The sequence below is a fragment of the Solea solea genome, chromosome 3, assembly GCF_958295425.1.
Source record: "Solea solea chromosome 3, fSolSol10.1, whole genome shotgun sequence".
Classification (NCBI taxonomy): domain Eukaryota; kingdom Metazoa; phylum Chordata; class Actinopteri; order Pleuronectiformes; family Soleidae; genus Solea; species Solea solea.
Genome location: NC_081136.1, coordinates 35,283,406 through 35,302,639, shown reverse-complemented (window position 1 = coordinate 35,302,639; position 19,234 = coordinate 35,283,406). Strand labels below are relative to the sequence as shown.

Below are 19,234 nucleotides of genomic sequence, written 5' to 3'. Positions count from 1 at the left end.
GAGTCATAGTCCGATTAATATTTTAAAGACCATACGTTAAAACCAGCACATAAAACACAGTCATGGAGAAGTTTCATTCTCATTTTTGGAATCATTTTCAACTTCCTCTTAGTTTTCTTTTGCCAACTGTTTCAAAAATAAAAAAACAAACAATAATCTATCACGTTACACACCACAGTCAATATTATACAATGTAACATTTTTCCCTCGTTAATCTGTCGTGTCATATCGTTGCCTTACATCGACCAGTGACAATCAGACACTCAAATGTTTCTTCCATTGAAAATATCTGATTTATTGTTGTTTATTGTTATCACGTGTAAATCATGTGACTTGTCTTATTTGTGGTGCGTTCAGGTCAAATATGAAACATGGTACACTGTTGTGGTTTGGTTTTTTTAAGAAAAATGTGTTGTATAAATAAATCGTGACCTTTGACCTACAGTGGATCAGAGTCTGCGATCTTCACTTCCTACGTTTCATGTCAACAACCAAAGCCAGGCCTCGGGGTCACGCAGTGCTGCCACCCGCCGGTAAATCTCTACTCAGACATACCTTATGTAGATTATTGTTAAAGTCCAAACCTGCAGCTGCAGCCATGAAGATCTACCTCCACAGACATGAAGAACATGTTGTGAGGCTCCTGCAGCAGAGGAGAACCTGAGGAGAACCTAAGGGGGACCCGACTTTACAGCTGATTTCACGTTGACTGCTCTGAGCGTGAAGCTGCGTTCCTCCCCAGTTCCTGAATCTGAGCTTCATGATGTGAGCTGACACAGTAGGTGTGGTGGTGACGTCTGCGCCTCTGTCTGTGGTTTGCTGGTTCCTGTCTCTGTGCATACAGTGGCGACACATGATAGAAAGATAACGGAGACCTGCTCCCGTCAGCTGGAGAACCTGAAGCCAGTGGTCTGGATTTTGGAGGAGCAGATGGAGATGATGGTGATGATGAAGGTCTACCTGCTGCTGTGGACTCTGCTGGGTGAGTGTGTGGAGAGACAAAAACAGCTGTGCTTTAAATGTATGGGGGGTTGGAGTTGGCACCTGTCTCCATGATATTATCATAAATGTGTTTTTTTTTTTTTGCTGATTCATCTAAAGCCACGTGTTTTAAACAGTTACCAAACCGATGCTAAATATGGATAACTTGAGTTTCCCAAAGGTCTCAGGAGAAGGAACTGAATGTTGTCCCACTTCTTTGATGTCCTACCTACTTCCTGTCACCGTGAGTCACTTCCCCTCTCTGTAGGCAAAACCTGTCCAGTGGTCTGTGACCTTTATGGCACATCGCGTCTCTATTGTTGTTACTGACGTTGGAGTTTTGAATCGTTTTCTTGTTCGAACCATGGCCTGCTAGAAAAACCAGCATACTCCAGCATATTGCTGGTCTACACTGGTCCACCAGCATCATTATGCTGGTCTATGCTGGTCCATGCTGGTCTATGCAGGTCCACGAGCATAAAACCAGCATAGACCAGCAGAAACCAGCATAGACAAGCATGGAAACTATGCTAGTTAGTGATTTAGCTATAACGTTAACACAGCCATGTAGTCTAGGTGATGTAAGGCGTATACTGACTACAAAAAAAGTCAAGATTTTTTGAATTAATATGCACAAACACTGTTTTTGTGAATACAGTGTAATGAAATTCTTTAATGTGAGCTCTGTTTTTTTTTAGGTTATCGTGCCGATGATTTGGCAACCCATACCAAATATTCTTAAGCTGATCTTAATCAAATAAAGAATCTGTCAAATGAGGAAGAACTGGACAAAATGTAAGAGCGTCAGTGCGGATCAGTCCCCAGCTTAAAAGCATTGTTTTAGCTTGTTACTCGTAATTTAAGCTTCTTTTAGATTTAGAATCAGACTTTTATTTTCTTCTGCCAACTTTCTCTTTAATTTGAGGCACAAACATTTAGAAGATTGGTCCAGAAATTAGGCTTATTTTACTTTCCTGAAATTAATGCTCAAACATGGAAACACGGTGAAATGAAACAGAAGCACAAAGTATCTTTGACAACCTGACCCTGAATCTATAACCACTTTAGGGGACAACGAGTCAGCAGAAAAAAACCCCAGCTGCAACCACAAGGTGTTATTTTCTTCTACAAAGGTCTGCTGGATAGCATTAGCACTGCTAGCACCTGTCTCTATCGGTACTCGATCTGCCTTCCTGTTTTTACCACTCCACTCTTGATCACACCTCACCACGTCATTAACTCTAACCACCGTGAAGTTTTTTTGGAAACTGGAACGCAGAGTTTCTTCTTCTGGACGAGAATGAGGAGCTCGACGCAAGGCCAACAGCAACAGGAAGTTCACATTTGATCCCTGTTTCTGTTTTGCCGCCTTACATTGGCCACAGCGCGGCAGTCTGGACATGTTGTGAACATAAGGACACAAATGTGTTGCAGATGTTGCTCCAGACTTTTTAATCCAAGCGAGGCTATAGATGAATGCCACAGTTAAACCTCAGGAACTTCAGGCCAGACTCCACCTCTTGCCACAAGGTTCTGGAAATGTTCCAGAAGCAGGGTTCCCACACGTTTTTACACATTTCCAAAACATCCATGACTCAGCTTTAGTAAGACAACAAAGGTTGACCCCGATAGTGACTTTAGGGCCCATATAGGTAACTTGGAATGTCTTTATTTGTCATTCCAAAAACTACACATAATTACAAACACCCTTGCCTTTAGCTTAGCATCCTATACGCGGGATATCCAGGAATTACTAACCACGTACTTCGAGAAGAAGGACTGTATTGATTAAAATTGAAGATAATCTGTGTTGTTTTGATTTGGAAAATGTAAAAATTGGTGACTTTTACTGACCCGTAGGTGCGGTCATCGCTTTACCAACGAGTGGCGGCAATATCGAAATGGACGATGAGGATCTTTCACTAGATGGCAGCGGTGACTCGGGGTCGTCTTCGTTGTCTTTCGCAGGTGAAACTGTGTTGTCCTGCACTCACATACTGTAGCGCTAACTTGCTAATGCTAACTATCAAGTCGCAAGTTTGCTCGCATGAACGTTTGCGTCGAACGCCGTCGCAAATTGTGCAGATTTCAGGGTGATGCGTGGAGTTTAAATGTTTATTGTGAATGCTAACTTTTACTTTCTTAACCCTGCTTTTATTCTGAAATGTTACTTGAACGTCGTTTTGAAACCGTGAAGCTGAATTTTTCCCCCGTTCTCTCTCTCTCTACCAACAGCCAACACCACCAGTGCCTCCTCAGCTCTCATCGGCGCCCCCTATCTGGTCTACGTTCCCTTGGTTTTGTACATGTCGGCGCACTGAAGACATTTGTGTCACCTGTGTTGTGACTTTGTTTGTCTTCAAATAATAATTGTTGTTGTTTTTTTAACTCCAGTTACTGTGGATTTGACCGTTTGCAGACGATGTAACGTGTTATCTGTCAATAAAACTGTTAAAAAAGTGAAGAGTGTCTGGAAACCTGTGCACAAATGAGTAAACACTGATCCCACCTTTTGCTGTGACTTCTTTTGTCCAAATATCAGCTTTAAAATAAGTGAAATTTCAAGTTTCACACACAGAGCAACACACATTCATATCACCTGTTGGTTTGTGAGCTGCCATTTCAAAACCTCCAGTTTGGTATGTTGTCTGCGGCCATCTTGGATCTTAGTCACCATATTTGAAAGAGTGTGTGGAAGTGTTTTAGCCCCACCCAACAAATTTACAAATCTGACATCATGTTCATGTTCAGTTTGTTGTTATACACTACTTTGCCACTAGATGTCACTAAATCCTCCTCATTCTGAGGATTTTCCCTCTCTTTGCCAATGAATAAATAAATTATATATATATAATTTATTTATTCAAAGGAATATATGTATATATACATATATACATCCATACATATATACACATATATACATACATATATATCTATATCTATATATGTATATATATATATCTATATATATATATATGTGTGTATATATACATATACACTGCCTGGCCAAAAAAAAAGTCGCCACCTAAAAAAAAGGGTCACATAGTTGGACCGCCTTTAGCTTTGATTACGGCACTCATTCACTGTGGCATTGTTTCCATAAGCTACTGCAATGTCACAAGATTTATTTCCGTCCAGTGTTGCATTCATTTTTCACCAAGATCTTGTATTGATGATGGGAGAGTCAGACCACTGAGCAAAGCCTTCTCCAGCACATCCCAAAGATTCTTAATGGGGTTAAGGTCTGGACTCTGTGGTGTGTGAAAATGATGTCTCATGCTCCCTGAACCACTCTTTTACAATTTGAGCCTGATGAATCCTGGTATTGTCATGTTGGAATATGCCCATGTCATCAGGGAAGATAAAAATACATTTATGGAATAATCTGGTCATTCATTATATTCAGGTAGTCAGCTGACCTCATTCTTTGGGCACATAATGTTGCTGAACCTAGACCTGACCAACTGCAGCAACTCCTTACCTATATGCTTAGTTAAATCCAGGTGGCGACTTTTTTTTTGGCCGGCAGTGTATATTCCTATACATATACGTATATATGTATCTGTATATATATATATATATATATATATATATATATATATATATATGTAATAAATATGTATATATTTGTTTCTATATAAACAAAGTGAGTTCCCATATGTTTCATTACTGCAGAGAAGTGAAGGTAAAATTCATGTATCAGATTTTAAATGTGGAGGTGATGCATTATTTAAACTGTTTCACAGTTTGTTTGAGCTCGAGCTCAAACATCCGGTGTTGATGTGGAACTGCGGTCGATGACTGAGTTCCTGAAAACTGACTGAGACTGAGAGAGAGAGATTTACAGGTAGAGAGACACAGAGAGAGAGAGAAACAGAGAGAGAGAGTGAGAGAGAGAGAGAGAGACGGGGGGTGGGGGGTTCAGACAGAAGTACGTGGACAACCATAGTCTAAATATGTTGTTCTGTTGGGGACCGGAACCAACTTAGACCGGAACCTTCCAATACCAGGACTAAAACAGACCATGATCCACACAGTCCAGAACTAACAGTGGCCAGAATTAATACAGACCAGAACTATGAGGGACCAAAAATGATTGAGACCACAATTCACTTACACCAGAGCCAGTTGAGACCCAGAGACCTGGACCAACAAAAACCATAACTTACATCGACCACATACAAACTGAGATCAGAACTAACTGAGACCAGGATTAACACAGACTAGAACTAACTGAGACGAGGATTAGAAGAAACCAAAATGATTGAGACCACAATTCACTTACACCAGAACCAGTTGAGACCCAGAGTAGAGACCTGGACCAACTGAAACCATAACTAACAGAGACTAGAACTAACTAACTATCAGAACTAAGTGAGACCAGGATTAAAAGAGACTAGAACTAAGTGAGACCAGGATTAACAGAGACTAGAAATAACTGAGAGCAGGATTAATAGGAACCAAAATGATTGAGACCAGAATTCACTTACACCAGAACCAGTTGAGACCAGAGCAGAGACCTGGACCCACATAAACCATAACTCACATGGACCAGCTGAGTATTAAACAACAGATTAATAATGAACCACAAGAACAAAGTACGTTTACTGCTCGAGTATTTGAAGAGTTTGGAATTTTTCACTCATCACTGTGAAATATGAACAAAGAAAAAGAACAAAAACACAAAGAGAAGGAAGTCAAACAACAAAAGTGAGGCTGTTAGGATGGAGGAGCGACGAGTGGGGGCGAGAGACACTGAGAGAGAGCAGGAAGAGAGAGAGAGAGAGAGAGAGAGCAAGAGCACGAGCTCCGAGAGAAGAAGTGAGAACACGCGTCGAGCAACGAAGGTGTGGAGAGAAAAAAGAAGTCAAGAAAATTAAACTTCATTCATGTTCAAACTTTAACAAAGAAAATCTGAGAGATGAAGATGTGGAGTCGCCTCTTCTTCCTCGGTGAGTTCAACATCAAGAACAGTTTTTCATGGATGATGGATTATTAGTTTTTTGTTGTTTCAAAGTTTCCAAGGCCTTGAAATATTTTATTGTTTGGTCTTAAATTTTCACTTAAAGGTACGTGCACAATGTTTAATGTTGTTCCAGCGACGTGTAGGAAGTGACACGTTAACGGCTTCATGTTATTATTATTATTATTATTATTATTATTATTATAATAATTATAATAGGTTTATTTATGACGAGACAAGAAGACTAAAAATAATGATCCTGGTAAAGCAAATTCTTGGCAATCTCGGCAAAGCAAGTTCTAGAAATAATCCTGAAAAAGCAAGTTGAAGTCATGAAGTCGTGAAGACCCGGTGAGACCTAATCAAGACCTAGTCCTGCCTTGGTCTTGGTCTCTAACTGTTGTGGTTTTGGGTCCTTGTTTCTCCACTGATGTCTTCACCACAGATGTTTTTCACGATTCGTTTCCTCCGTCTATGTCTCAGTTCTAGCTGTTCCATCGTTTTGTGGAGGACAAGAAGAATCTGCTAGGTCACCGCAGAACCAGACTGGAGAAGGTACGTCATGAGGGTCAGGGTGGGTCAGACTGACACCCTGAGGTCAGACTGTCCTGTCCTGAACTCTACTGTCCATGTCCGGTCTCTGCTGTCCTGTCCTGTCCTGCTCTGCTGTCCGGAACTCTACTGTCCTTGTCCGGTCTCTGCTGTGCTGCTGTCCATGTGCTCTATCTGTATTCTATTTCCTGTCCTGTCCTCGATGGTTATATAGTGTCCTCAACTGGATTGAAGTGAACAAACATGTCCTGCACTCTACTGTCTTCTTCTGTCCAGTCAAGTATTCTACTTCTCCATCAGTTGGTTTCCTGTCCTGCTCTGTAGTTAGTGTCCTCAACTGAACTGTAGTGGACAAAGTGTCCGCCACTATTCTTACTGTCCTGTCCACTTCTGTCCTCCACTGTATCTTCCTGATCTCTCCTCCTGTCCTGAAGTAGACTGACTTGTCCTGCTCTGTCCCTTCAGTCCTACTGTCCCATGACCTGCTGTACTGTCATGTATCATTATATCACGATCATGAACAGTATACAGGGTCACGAGTCGAGTCGTGCTAGAACGTTAAGCCTCGGTGGCCTGTGCTCTCTGAGTGACCTTGTTTTTTGTAATTTTACAATAGAATATAAAATTTGGTCCTGTTTGATATAGACGATGGTATCATCAGCGTATAAAGAAATGCTGTAATCCTGGTTTTGGAAATAAAGAAAGGCCACTGGCAATATTAATCCTCAACTGAACTGCAGTGAATATGTGTCCTACACAGTCCAGTCCCACCATCCAATAATCAACTGTTCTGTCCTGTCACCTCCATTGTCCTATGTCCTGTAGTTAACAGAAATGTCCTGCCTGTCCTACTGTCTGTCCATTTCTGTCCTTCCCTGCCAAACTGTGCAGTAGTGAGTGGGAGACTTCAGTCCTTTAGTCCTGCTGTGATTGTGATGTCTCAAACTGACTCTCCGTGTCCAACATAGACATCGGTGTTAACATGGCGACGGTGTCTTCACATAAACCTGAAAGCAACGCTATAAACCAGACGCTGCAATCTCCTAAATCCTCCAAGTTTGTGAACACAACATCTTTACCGGCTGAGAACAACACGGTGAGAGCCGGCGTTCGCGCTAAAACACACGTCTCCATTTTAAAGCTGTGATCTGACTTCAGCGCTGTCTTCTGACCGCTCAGGTGTCTAACACGACAGAAGAAGGTGTGGGCAGCGAGACGCCGTCACCAGTGGACGCCACGGCCAGTGTGTCAGGCGGCACGACGGAAAGTGCTGCCACTGACATAACCATGGTTTCTACGGCAACGCAAGGCACCTCGTCAAACCCAGGTAGCTTCAGAGGTTGTGTGTCTCAGTTTGTCTTCCTGTGTGTCAAACCACAACTGGCATGTGATCTCTGGTTTCTACAGACTCTCAGACACATTCACACCCGTCGAAGACGTTCAACACACAGGAGCGCACGTTTCACAGGGGCTAAAACATGCTTACTTGAGTGAATGAGTGAATGGGCAAAACTGTGCTTTCATCAATATTTTTTTTTAAAAGTACTGTATAAATTCAGACGTTTTACTTTGGTGCTTGATATTTTTATGGAACTGTACGTTTGTCTTTCTGTTTGCAACTTCTTGTCTACAGTTTTTGACGGATTTTCAAGAAATCCTAGTGTTTATAAAACACAAAACTGTAAAAACAAAAACATGTCTCTGCCAAAATCGTCGGATTCAAAAATGATCCTGGAAAGGCAAGTTCGAGAAATAATCATGGCAAGAAAAAAGTGCTATATACATTCAGACGTTTTTGGTGCGTGATGTTTTTGTGGAACTGTAAGTTTCTCCTTCTGTTTGCAACTTCCTGTCTACAGTTCTTGACGGATCAGTCATGTTCCGGGTCACCAGTTGAGTCGTGCTAGAACGTTAAGCCTCGGTAGTCTGTGCTCTCTGAGTGACCTTGTTTTTTTGTAATTTTTCAATAGAATATAAAATTTGGTCCTGTTTGATATAGACGATGGTATCATAAGCGTATAAAGAAATGCTGTAATCCTGGTTTTGGAAATAAAGAAAGGCAAATAGCAATATTAATCCACAAGATTATAAAATCTGAGAGTTTCCTGACCTTGTTGCCTTCATTTATGTATTTATTCTTTTAGTAATACCTGGAGAGACGAGCAGTTCATCTTGGGGTAAGGACACTTCATACTACTTATCAATCCCTAAAGTTGTGTTATCTCTAAATTCTGTCCTCGTCACTCCCGCCACTCATGCAAAAATAAAATCTAACCACCTTCCTTCCATCTCATGTTCTTCAGGTTACGTGATCATGGTGTTGATCATTATGGTCATCATTGCGCTGTGTGTAATCCTTCTCTGTCTCAGGAGAGCGTCCAGGGTAGGTCAACAAAGTTGAATTTGTCACATTTCCGTTAAAACTTTCCGTTAAAACACGACAACTAAAGTGGTTCCGTTTGTCCAGACGTACTCGTTTGACCTTCACCGCACAGAACCCATTATCAGCCAGTTCTCTGAACCCACCGGCACCTTCGGACCTGTCTACGTGGACGATCTCGGTGTGTGTTAGTGTTGTGTCCTTTTGTACGATTTAACATTGTCGATTGTCTCCTGATATTCAAGATGCTTTATTTTTGCCTCGTATCTCAGACCGACCGAAGGATCCAGTGATCACCACTGACCTTTCACTTCATTCGATCACCAACGGTACAAGTGCAAAGTCAGACGGAGAAGTGACGAGAGAGAACGCTGCTGCTGAATGTACGTGTTTTTTGTTAGCATCTTTAGCGCTCCAGGTTAAAGGTTAAAGTTACACCATGTCGTTTCCCTCCAGCACCACGCGAGCAGTCAGATTCAAACGGTCCGGAGACGTCACCCGTCAGGAACAGCAGCCCATCGCCGGGCGCAGACGACCCCGCCGACCGGGCGCCTCCTCTGTCACAGAGCAGCACAAACCTGTTCCTCAACGACGCAGTGGAGCCGCAGCAGAACGAGAACAACAACAACCCATGTGAGATTCTGACACATTACAAACTAGGGGCCAGTTTCACACTTTCCTCTAAATTGGTGGGAATCACAAGACAATTTCAATAGATCAGGGATCAGCGAGTGAATGTGGTCGAGGGCCAAAACATGGTGTCTTCAGCAGGCAACGTGTCTATAATAAAATGATCATTTTCCCTTTTCTTTATCAGCGATTAGCTCCTGTGACCCATTTGTGGAAATAAACCTGGATGAGCCGGCATGGTGTGATCAGCTCCTCAGGTCTCCCAAAGCGTCCTCCTCTGTCCTCCCTTTCTCTACTTTCTCCTTCTCGTCCTCCTCCTCTTCTTCTTCTTCCTCTTCTTCTTAACACCTTCAACGAAAACCACAAGATGACCATGAAGACAGAGATTCAGCCTCAGAACCATCACGTGTCACCATGTGTTTTATTCTTAAAAGTGAAAATAAAATCAATGTTTTTTTGTTTCTGCCAAGTCCACATCTGAATTACCGGTACTAGTACTGGTCTATGCTGGTTTATGCTGGTCTGGTACTGGTCTATGCTGGTCTATGCTGGTCTGGTACTGGCCTATGCTGGTTTGGTATTGGTCTATGATGGTTTGATACTGGTCTATGCTGGCCTATGCTGGTCTATGCTGGCCCTATCCGTATGCTGGTTTGGTGCTAGTCTAACAATGATGCTAGTGGACCAGCATAGACCAGCATGGACTATCATAGACCAGCATAATGATGCTGGTGGACCAGCATTGACCAGCATGGACCATCTATGCTGTTTTTTCTAGCAAGGACTCAGCTCTCTTTGTGTGGATCTTGAGAAATCTGGTTCCAGGGCACAGAAGAGTCATTATTTCATGTCGACTTGAGCGCCCCCTACATGTTCATATTCACACCGTCATGAGTCAAAAACTTTCAGAAAGCTGTTTTCAAAAGTTCTGATGTTTTTTGTTTGTTTTTTCTTTAACAAAAAAATAAAAAAATAAAAAAAAATAAAAAAAATAGGTTCATAGTTAATTTTATCAGTGTCTGGTAAATTAATATTTTAGACGTATATATACACATATAAACAGTACTGTGCTGAAGTCTTAGGCCACCATTAGATTTGTAGTTTTAGCAATGCTATAACAACAATAGAGGATAATTATTTCTATTTCACTTTACTGGAACACATCCAGAAAATATGTATGCATTTATTATTTATTACACTTGAACAATAACACAGCTCTGTTAATACTGTAGTGGAACCTTAACTAATGTGACTGATAAATCCCATGTTTTTCCTACTATTTCATTTAAAGAAATATCTGCTGTAAAAAACGTCTTTTACGCCAGATTTATTCAAGACATGCTTGAGCATCACATACAGAAAAAACAACAGAGCTGGTGGTGCCTGAAACTTTTGCACAGTACTGTATATCTATATATATATATATATATATATATATATATATACACATATATATATATACATCTATATATACGCATATACACATATAAATATATGTGTATATATATATTAACTTCATTTTCCAGTTAAATTCACACAATCAAATGTGTTTTTTGGGGAATTATGACATTTGTCATAATGAACATACAGTTGTGAGGACAGCGCCCCCCGGGAGTCAAAGGAACCATGACATGTGATGCATGAGGAAAATGTGCAATTTATTTATTCAAGATCAGCATTAATTGACAGAAATACTATAAATACTTTTACATTTTTAATAGTATTTTATTGGTACATTTCAGACGCTAAAATAAAATGGTACTAAAAATAGAGTGCATTAGCTTTCTTAACCACTTTTTTTTTTTTTGCATACCTTTTTTAATCCCTTTGTAGGGAAATTCTTTACCCATCCTATAATAAGGAGCAGTGGGCAGCTACACTGCGTGACGCACTGGGGGGTTGGGTACCTTGCTCAGACGTACCCCAGTCCTTTTTAAACCTGGTGGGTACTCAAACCGGCAACCCTCCAGTTACAAGCTCAGAATACATACTTTAATCTCAAAATTCTGTAGAGACTTTTACTAGGAAGTTTTTATGACACGCGTGAGTCAGGGATGCACGATATATCGGAGTTTTTGGTGATAACTGATACATATACGTGTATACAGTATATATACATGATCTTCATTTGGTTTCTTCATTAGGGGTGGAGTGGCTCAGTGGTTAAGACCCTACCTTGTGTACAAAAGGCATCATGGTCGCAAGTTCGATTCCACCCCTGGCTAATTGTACTTGATTCCATTGTAAGTTGCTTTGGATAAAAGTGTCTACTAAATGACACGTAATGTTTCTTTGCTGTGATATTGCTTTTATTTTTTTACGTGTGTCCCTAATCCTCTTCCGTAAATAATCCCGGGTCTTCTTGATAATTATTACAGTGAAGAAACTTAAGTAGATTCTGATTTTGGTGAAATATATGACCTTTTTTGAATATTTTATACATAATTTTACACGCTGGAAGTCGTAAACGAGGGCCAAGTTTTCTTATAATACTACTGTATGTGCACTTGTTCTTGGAGAACACACTAACATTGTTCTAGTTCAAAAATAAATATACGTCTACACAGTAGACAGTTACTGTATGCCTCAAAACACGGGCCAGATCCTCCAGAGCAGTGGTTCTCAAACTGTGGTACACGGACCACCTCACTCTCGCTCACGCGGCTCACGGATAATGATCAGTATTTTTCTCAGGTGGTTCTCGACAGAAACAGTTTGAGAACCTCCGCTGCAGAGCGTGTATTCATCGACCGGACACTCTTACGTCGCCAGCGTTACGTCATTTTAGAGCCCCACCTCGTGGTGGATTTAATCCAATCCAATCCACTTTATTTGTATAGCACATTTTAAAAACAATAAAGTTACCAAAGTGCTGCACAACAGTAATTTAAATGTCGATTTAAATGTTAAATGATGTTACACGAGTGTGTGGTCAGAGGTTGCGTTTGGCTCGGCGGTGAAAGCAGAGGGAGAGGATTACAGACGAGCGAGTCAGAGAGCGCTCTCTTCTCTGGGAAGCCTGACTTCTCACATTCTGACGCACTCATAGAGCTTCTGACCTTATGACACAAGGCACAGTGACACCACACCAGAGCTCCTCCCACTGAAGCTAAAATTACTAAAATTACAACGGCTATGCTAACAGCTACCAGTGTGATGTAGACGCCGAGCCTCCCCTCACTGTCTGGGCGTGGCCTCAGAGTCGTCGCCTGAGCTTTGGGACGATCAGTCGCTGCTGTGAAAGGACAAAAAAAAGACATTTAATAATCCGTGTGTCATTCGTTCATTTGTTTTTCAAAATAAAACTCACTCTCCCACACCAAAGCCCATAGAGAAAATCAGTGATTTTAACATCACAGCACACAGGAGTTGTTGATCTACTGCTGCCTCCATCACTAAGTTCAAATGTCTTATTTTGTCACTTCGGCTTTTGAAAACCTTTGCTCAAATTTACGTCAGTGACACAGAGTGACCACACGAGGCAGCAGCAGACCAGCAGCTCCTGTATCCCCGCGAACTAAAATCACTGATTTTCTCTATGGGCTTTGGTGTGGGAGAGTGAGCGGTTTACAAACTTCAGTTTCCTGTTTTTAAGCTGTTTTTAAGCTGCACAATCACTATTGTTTGAGGCGACACATGAACATTCTCACGGTGTTTATGTGTCACGTCGCAGATACAACTGAGACATAACCCGTGTGGATGCGCTGGTTGCATAAATTGGCCTGTTTCTGAGATATTTCACGCGGTAAAAAAGAGGTCCATGAAGGTACCACATGTGGTTCCTTGCCCGGTAAACAAAATGACGTCTTATAAGAATATGCAAGAAAAACATAAATAAAGTAAGAGGAACATTATTCTAGAGCATTGTTTAGAGATATTACCGTAGAAGCAAGAGAAGACGGAGACGTGATACGATTGGCAAATTTCACAATAGCGCGTTCCGAGACGTAGTCGGATTTCTCTCAGACTCTGAACTCACCGCTGACGTTGACTTCGCATCTGGCAAAGTCGGCGTGGCGGCCGACGTGGACCTCGCACGCGTACGTGCCCGAGTCGTTAAGCGTGACTCTGGACAGGTGGAGAGTCACGCGTCCCTCCCTGAGACAGTTTCTATCACACCGCACCCGTCCTGAGAACTGCTCGTCCTGAGAGTCCGGCTGCTCCTCGCCTCGGTGGAGGTAGTAGAGGGTCTTTACATCGCCGCGGTTGCCGAACACGTCGCAGATGACGAGAGTGGCGCCGTCAGATTCACGGGTGAATCTCCACTCCAGCGTGATGTTGTCGTCCTCCCGTACATTATAGTGTTTCTGAGGTACGTCCACTACAAATGTCCCCACTGAGGAAACAGAGGACACAGAGAGGACACAGTGAGGACACAGAGAGGACACAGAGAGGACTAATGACCTTTATTTTAGGAGATGAAAGTGTGAACTAACCACAGATATGTGACAGGATGAGGAGCAGCATCATTTGAGGTCCCATCTTCTCAGTAGTCCCAGTGACCTTTGACCCGCCTCAGGTGAACGACCTGATCCTTAGACGTTACATCCACAAGATTATTGTCATGTTTTTTTATCCTTTAAACTTCAAATGTTTGTTGTGCAGTTTAAGGAATTATGTCAAAGTGTTTTGTCAGGTTCACAGAAATTGGATAAAATGGATCAATTTCAATTTGCATAAAATCTGCAAAAATGTTCTCATGTCAAAGGATGATGATCCTCAGACAGTCACATGACCCAAACCACATTTGAACAGCAGCTATTCCTGCCACTAACAGGGACAGTGCCACCCTGTGGTGTGACTGAGCGACTCCACCACAGCACAAACAACGCTCACCCGGAGGAGGGGCAGGAGGAGGAGCCAGGTCAGCTGCTGCTGCTGCTGCTGCTGCTCCAGCGGGAGGAAACGCCTCCTCAAACCAAAACCTAATCTACAAAGACAGTTCGGAATGTCAGCGTTCCGGTTTTCCGATCATTTGATAATAACCTGACACAAAACAGTGTCTTGCAGTTGCCTTGTCAAGATCTTACTTAAGTCTTTACTTGGTAACGTCACGAAGCACAAAACGTTACGTGTGAGTGACACTTTTGTTAAACTGACACAAAAACATTTAAAACAACAAAAAACGACAGGATTAGGTTTAGATGAATCGCTTGCTTAATCAGTGTCATCTTTTAAATCGCTTCTTAAAACTCATTTTGACAGACTTGGCTTTTATCTCACTCACGCTCTTCTTTCGTTTTATTTGTTTTATTTAAAAAGTTAAAGTTAAAAGTGGGTTTTTTACTTTTTACTTCAGACTTTTCCTCTTCATTCCACCCCGTGTTGTGTTTGCTTTTTAAATGATGTATTTTCCTTTTACTGTGAAGCACTTTGACCTTGTACGAAAGCTACAAATAAAGTTTATATTATTGTGTTTACACTGCAGTTTTTGTTTAAGTTTGAAGAGAGAGAAAAAAAGACGAAAGTCGAAAACTTTCATGTTAAAAACTGGAGTTTAAGGCTATAAACTGTGTCACATAGACATCAAATAAGGCTGAAAAACAACATGGAACAATGTGTAAATAAGCAATAACATTCTATTTAGACCTTTACTTTGTGTAATATTATTTTGCTCTGTTGCTCTGCCCAACACAATGACAAACAAACAAACGTAGTTTTAAAGAATAAATTCAAAGCTGTTACCTGAATAGATGATGATTCAAGTCTGAGTAAAACCCGCTTGGGTGAGACTCTGGTTTTATACCCCACGCCTGTTTACCTGACCTGGTGCAGACAGACGCGGTCGTTCCGGTTAGACTGGTTTGTTTAGCACTTACATGAAACATTAACGGATTTCTCCCTCCTGCCGAGAAACGAAAGTTAATTCAACTCTTAAATCCACAGTGACAGGTGATCTCTCTCTCTGTGTTCAAGGGTTTCTTCCTGCAGGTGATCCGGTTTCTTCTCACCATGTTAGAGTTCAGGGTTTCTGTCAGTGCCACTGTCCTTAATATTAAATATAAAAATAAAGTTACCTTAAACTTAAATTCAACTAACACCCACGAATACACCTGCAGCAGAGAGGAGGAGCCGGAGGGTCAAACATGGAAGGACAAGCCGCGACATCAGGACCATTCAAACTCAGATGGACCCCAATTTCATCCATCTATTTACTACCACTGTATAGAGACAAACAACCATTCACTGTCACACCTACAGGGAATTTAGAGTGTCCAGTTTACCTTAATCCCCATGTTGCATGTCTTTGGACTGTGGGAGGAAACCGGAGAGACATTTGGGGAGAACGTACAGAAAGTGCAGAAAGACCCTTGTTCCAACTGGGGCTCGAAACCGGGTCTTCTTGCTACAAAGGCAAAGAGCGCAAACCACTGCGCCAACAATGCTATCAAACTGTGAGGCTACAGAGGGCTGGAATCTTTAAAGGAAAATGAAAGGTGTTCTCAGAGTTTCTGTAGGTGGGGATACAATGGGGCTTCCAGATCCAGGCGGACAAAACCGGTGGTGGCCAATCGATCTGACATCGTGGTCGTCGATAATCAGCGGAAGAGGACAGTGATGATGGTGGTGAACACTAGAGGGCGTAAAACCAACAAATCCCACAAACAACTATTCTGGGAATACTGTGTCCAGAAGAATATATTCCTGTGAACAGATAAGATACTTCACAGAAAGCTCAGGCTCCCAGGACCCGAGCGTGAAGGAGACACAAGGCCACCCAAATGTGGAATTTATATATATATCATATCATATATATGTGTGTGTGTGTGTGGTCCACTCTACACATGTCACTTCATCATTGAATAAGGATACTCTATTTCTATTCAATGAATGTGATGTAGGTGAAATTCAAAGAACGAAACTTTGTCTGAACTGTGATGGGAAAAGGAACTGATGATCGGATTTGGAACTCATGAATGCAGTCAAACAACATCACTGATGCCAAGTGTCACTCCCTAAAACTGGTCTCGGGCCAACAAAAGTTCTACAACTATATCTCTGATGGAAAACGTGTGAGTTTTCTTTCTGTAAAGTTCTGCGATATTTAGCGCGTGGAAAAGAATATGTCGTTGAAAGTTTACGTCAACAAGTTTCCAGTGAGTTACACGACCAGTGTCAACGAAGCGATACTGATTCAATTGGGCGTCAACAACAATCACAGCCATCAATAACATACAATAGCAGAGGACAGTGGGAGGAGCCTACTGGTTGTTGCTTTTTAAAACTGTTGTTGGCATCAGAGTTTGCTTTACTGGTTACACCCAGGTTTGTCCATGAACCATAAACAACTTTGTTTTCACGTACAGGACACTTTTTTTTTATTCAGTCCCTGTGATGGACTGGCGAACTGTCCAGGGTCTGACCCCGCCCCTCGCCCTATGTCAGCAAAGATTGGCACAGCCCCCGCGACCCTCATGTGGAGGAAAAGGTGGTAGCAGATGGATGCTACCAGATAGGACATTGCATACAGTCTTTGATGATATGTATATTCACTCAGTGGTCGTCTGCACTGATCCTCTGTCTTTACCATCCATCCATTTTCTACCACTTTGTCCTCCACAGGACGGTCATGGGTGGGCGCTGGTACCAATCCAGACCCACCCTGGAGACATCACCAGTCCAATTCGAGTGTCTAATTTGCCAAATCTCTCAAATCTACATATTTTTGGACTGTGGGAGGAAACTGGTGAACCCGGAGAAAAGCCACACACGGGGAGAACATATAAACTTTATGTAGAAAGACCTTTGTTCTGACTGGGTCACAAACCCCAGTCTTCTTGCTGCACCACTACACCTATCATGTGGCTAATAACTATGTCCTCGACTGTACATGCATATGTAATCATTGTCTTTATGTAGTCGTTGGTCATCTGCATAAACATCAACACCAGAGGGAAAGACGTGACTTATTTAAAAGGTTGTTTAATGGTAATGGAAAATAATTCAGAACAAATATAAGCATGTTCAGTTAACCCAGTCCATAGAGTGCAGTGGGAATTGGGTACCTAGCCCTTGACCTGTCAGGATTTGAACCGGAAACTCTCTGGGTACAAGGCCCTTTTACACCAGACCAAAAATTAAATAAATAAATGTAACAAAAAGAGGAGGAGTTTCTAGAAGTTGAACCAAGGGTTACTCATCTTGATTGTAAGTCAAAGTAAAACCAAACTCTAGAGTAATTGGACCAGTAATCCTCGCAGGGGGCGTGTCTAGCAACAGTAGGGGAAGCAGCAGTAACCAACGGGCCAATGAAGTGAAGCCAAGTCGTCTATATATACATTCAATGATCTCTATATACGATTATTATATACGAATTAATCGTGTGTGTATACATTAAATGATCTTTTGTTTATAGAATCCCTGAACTTCCGCCAGTGATCAGTCAGTGATCTTCTGTATATACAGTCATTGATCTTCTTTATATACAGTCATTGATCTTCTGTATATAGTCATTGATCTTCTGTATATACAGTCATTGATCTTCTGTATATAAAGTCATTGATCTTCTATATAAAGTCATTGATCTTTTGTATATACAATCATCGATCTTCTATATAAAGACATTGATCTTCTATATAGTCATTGATCTTCTGTATATACAGTCATTGATCTTCTGTATATAAAGTCATTGATCTTCTGTATATAAAGTCATTGATCTTCTATATAAAGTCATTGATCTTTTGTATATACAGTCATCGATCTTCTATATAAAGACATTGATCTTCTATATAGTCACTGATCTTCTGTATAGTCATTGATCTTCTGTATATACAGTCATTGATCTTCTTTATATACAGTCATTGATCTTTATATACAGTCATTGATCTTCTGTATATAAAGTCATTGATCTTCTGTATATACAGTCATTGATCTTCTGTATATACAGTCATTGATCTTCTGTATATAAAGTCATAGATCTTCTATATAAAGTAATTGATCTTTTGTATATACAGTCATCGAGCTTCTATATAAAGACATTGATCTTCTGTATATAAAGTAATTGATCTTCTGTATATAAAGTAATTGATCTTTTGTATATACAGTCATTGATCTTCTATATAAAGTCATTGATCTTTTGTATATACAGTCATTGATCTTCTATATATTGTAAAGACATTGATCTTCTGTATATAAAGTCATTGATCTTCTCTATATAAAGTCTTGTATGAGACATTAGGGGAAAAACAGCATCATGAATCAAATGTTTTCACTGGTTCACGTTGACGTATTCGTCTTTTTTGGCAGATTTGATAAAACCAGGACTGAAGGTGGATCGTAGAACAGAACAAAGAACCAGGAGACCTGATGTTACTGCTGCAGCTCCTGTTACCACGAAACCCAGAGCAATGTAGAGGCCGATCTTCCCGCGACTCCTGGGCGGAGGCGTCTCTGTGGGTCTCTGAGGCTCAGACTCGTCCACAGCTGCTGGACAGACGCGGGACAAGAGTCAACAAAACAACAACAGGAAGTACGACTGACTTTGACTGAATCGCCTCACCTGTGACGTTGAGTCGACATCCTTCAGACCCGCGGCCGTAATCCGTCCACACTCGACAAAGGTACAGGCCCGAGTCGTTGGTCCTGAGTGTGGACACGTGGAGTCTGATCCGTCCTTCGCGGAGGACGCCTCGTTCACACCGGACTCGTCCTGAGAACTGCTCGTCCTGAGTCTCTGAGACCTCAACGCCCTCGTGCAGGTGATAAAGTACTTTGTGGTCACTTCTCAG

The 19,234-nt window shown here is 41.5% G+C and overlaps 2 protein-coding genes across 2 annotated transcripts; one reads left to right on the top strand and one right to left on the bottom strand.

Annotated features, from left to right (window-relative positions):
• The first annotated feature begins 5,788 nt into the window (after positions 1-5,788).
• Positions 5,789-10,450, top strand: LOC131456360 (uncharacterized). Its single transcript, XM_058624640.1, has 10 exons — positions 5,789-5,933; positions 6,428-6,499; positions 7,465-7,592; positions 7,676-7,823; positions 8,641-8,673; positions 8,800-8,879; positions 8,964-9,057; positions 9,149-9,259; positions 9,333-9,509; positions 9,694-10,450. Exons 1-10 carry the CDS (start codon positions 5,903-5,905, stop codon positions 9,849-9,851), a joined length of 1,032 nt encoding a protein of 343 aa, XP_058480623.1. The 5' UTR covers positions 5,789-5,902; the 3' UTR covers positions 9,852-10,450.
• Positions 10,451-11,531: 1,081 nt separating this feature from the next.
• On the bottom strand, positions 11,532-15,220 carry LOC131456377 (uncharacterized). Its single transcript, XM_058624662.1, has 5 exons — positions 15,192-15,220; positions 14,343-14,436; positions 13,943-14,040; positions 13,486-13,842; positions 11,532-12,741 (listed from the first exon to the last, which is right to left on the bottom strand). The coding sequence occupies exons 3-5, from the start codon at positions 13,986-13,988 to the stop codon at positions 12,413-12,415; spliced, it is 732 nt and encodes a 243-aa protein (XP_058480645.1). The 5' UTR covers positions 13,989-14,040; positions 14,343-14,436; positions 15,192-15,220; the 3' UTR covers positions 11,532-12,412.
• Positions 15,221-19,234: the final 4,014 nt, after the last annotated feature.

Coding starts and splice junctions, on each gene's coding strand:
- LOC131456360 (XM_058624640.1), top strand. CDS start 5,903: ATGAAGATGTGGAGTCGCCTCTTCTTCCTCG. Junction 7,593..7,675: donor TACCGGCTGAGAACAACACG/GTGAGAGCCGGC, acceptor CTGACCGCTCAG/GTGTCTAACACGACAGAAGA. Junction 8,880..8,963: donor GTCTCAGGAGAGCGTCCAGG/GTAGGTCAACAA, acceptor CCGTTTGTCCAG/ACGTACTCGTTTGACCTTCA.
- LOC131456377 (XM_058624662.1), bottom strand. CDS start 13,988: ATGGGACCTCAAATGATGCTGCTCCTCATCCTGTCACATATCTGTG. Junction 13,843..13,942: donor CATCCTGTCACATATCTGTG/GTTAGTTCACAC, acceptor CTGTTTCCTCAG/TGGGGACATTTGTAGTGGAC. Junction 12,742..13,485: donor ATGCGAAGTCAACGTCAGCG/GTGAGTTCAGAG, acceptor GTCCTTTCACAG/CAGCGACTGATCGTCCCAAA.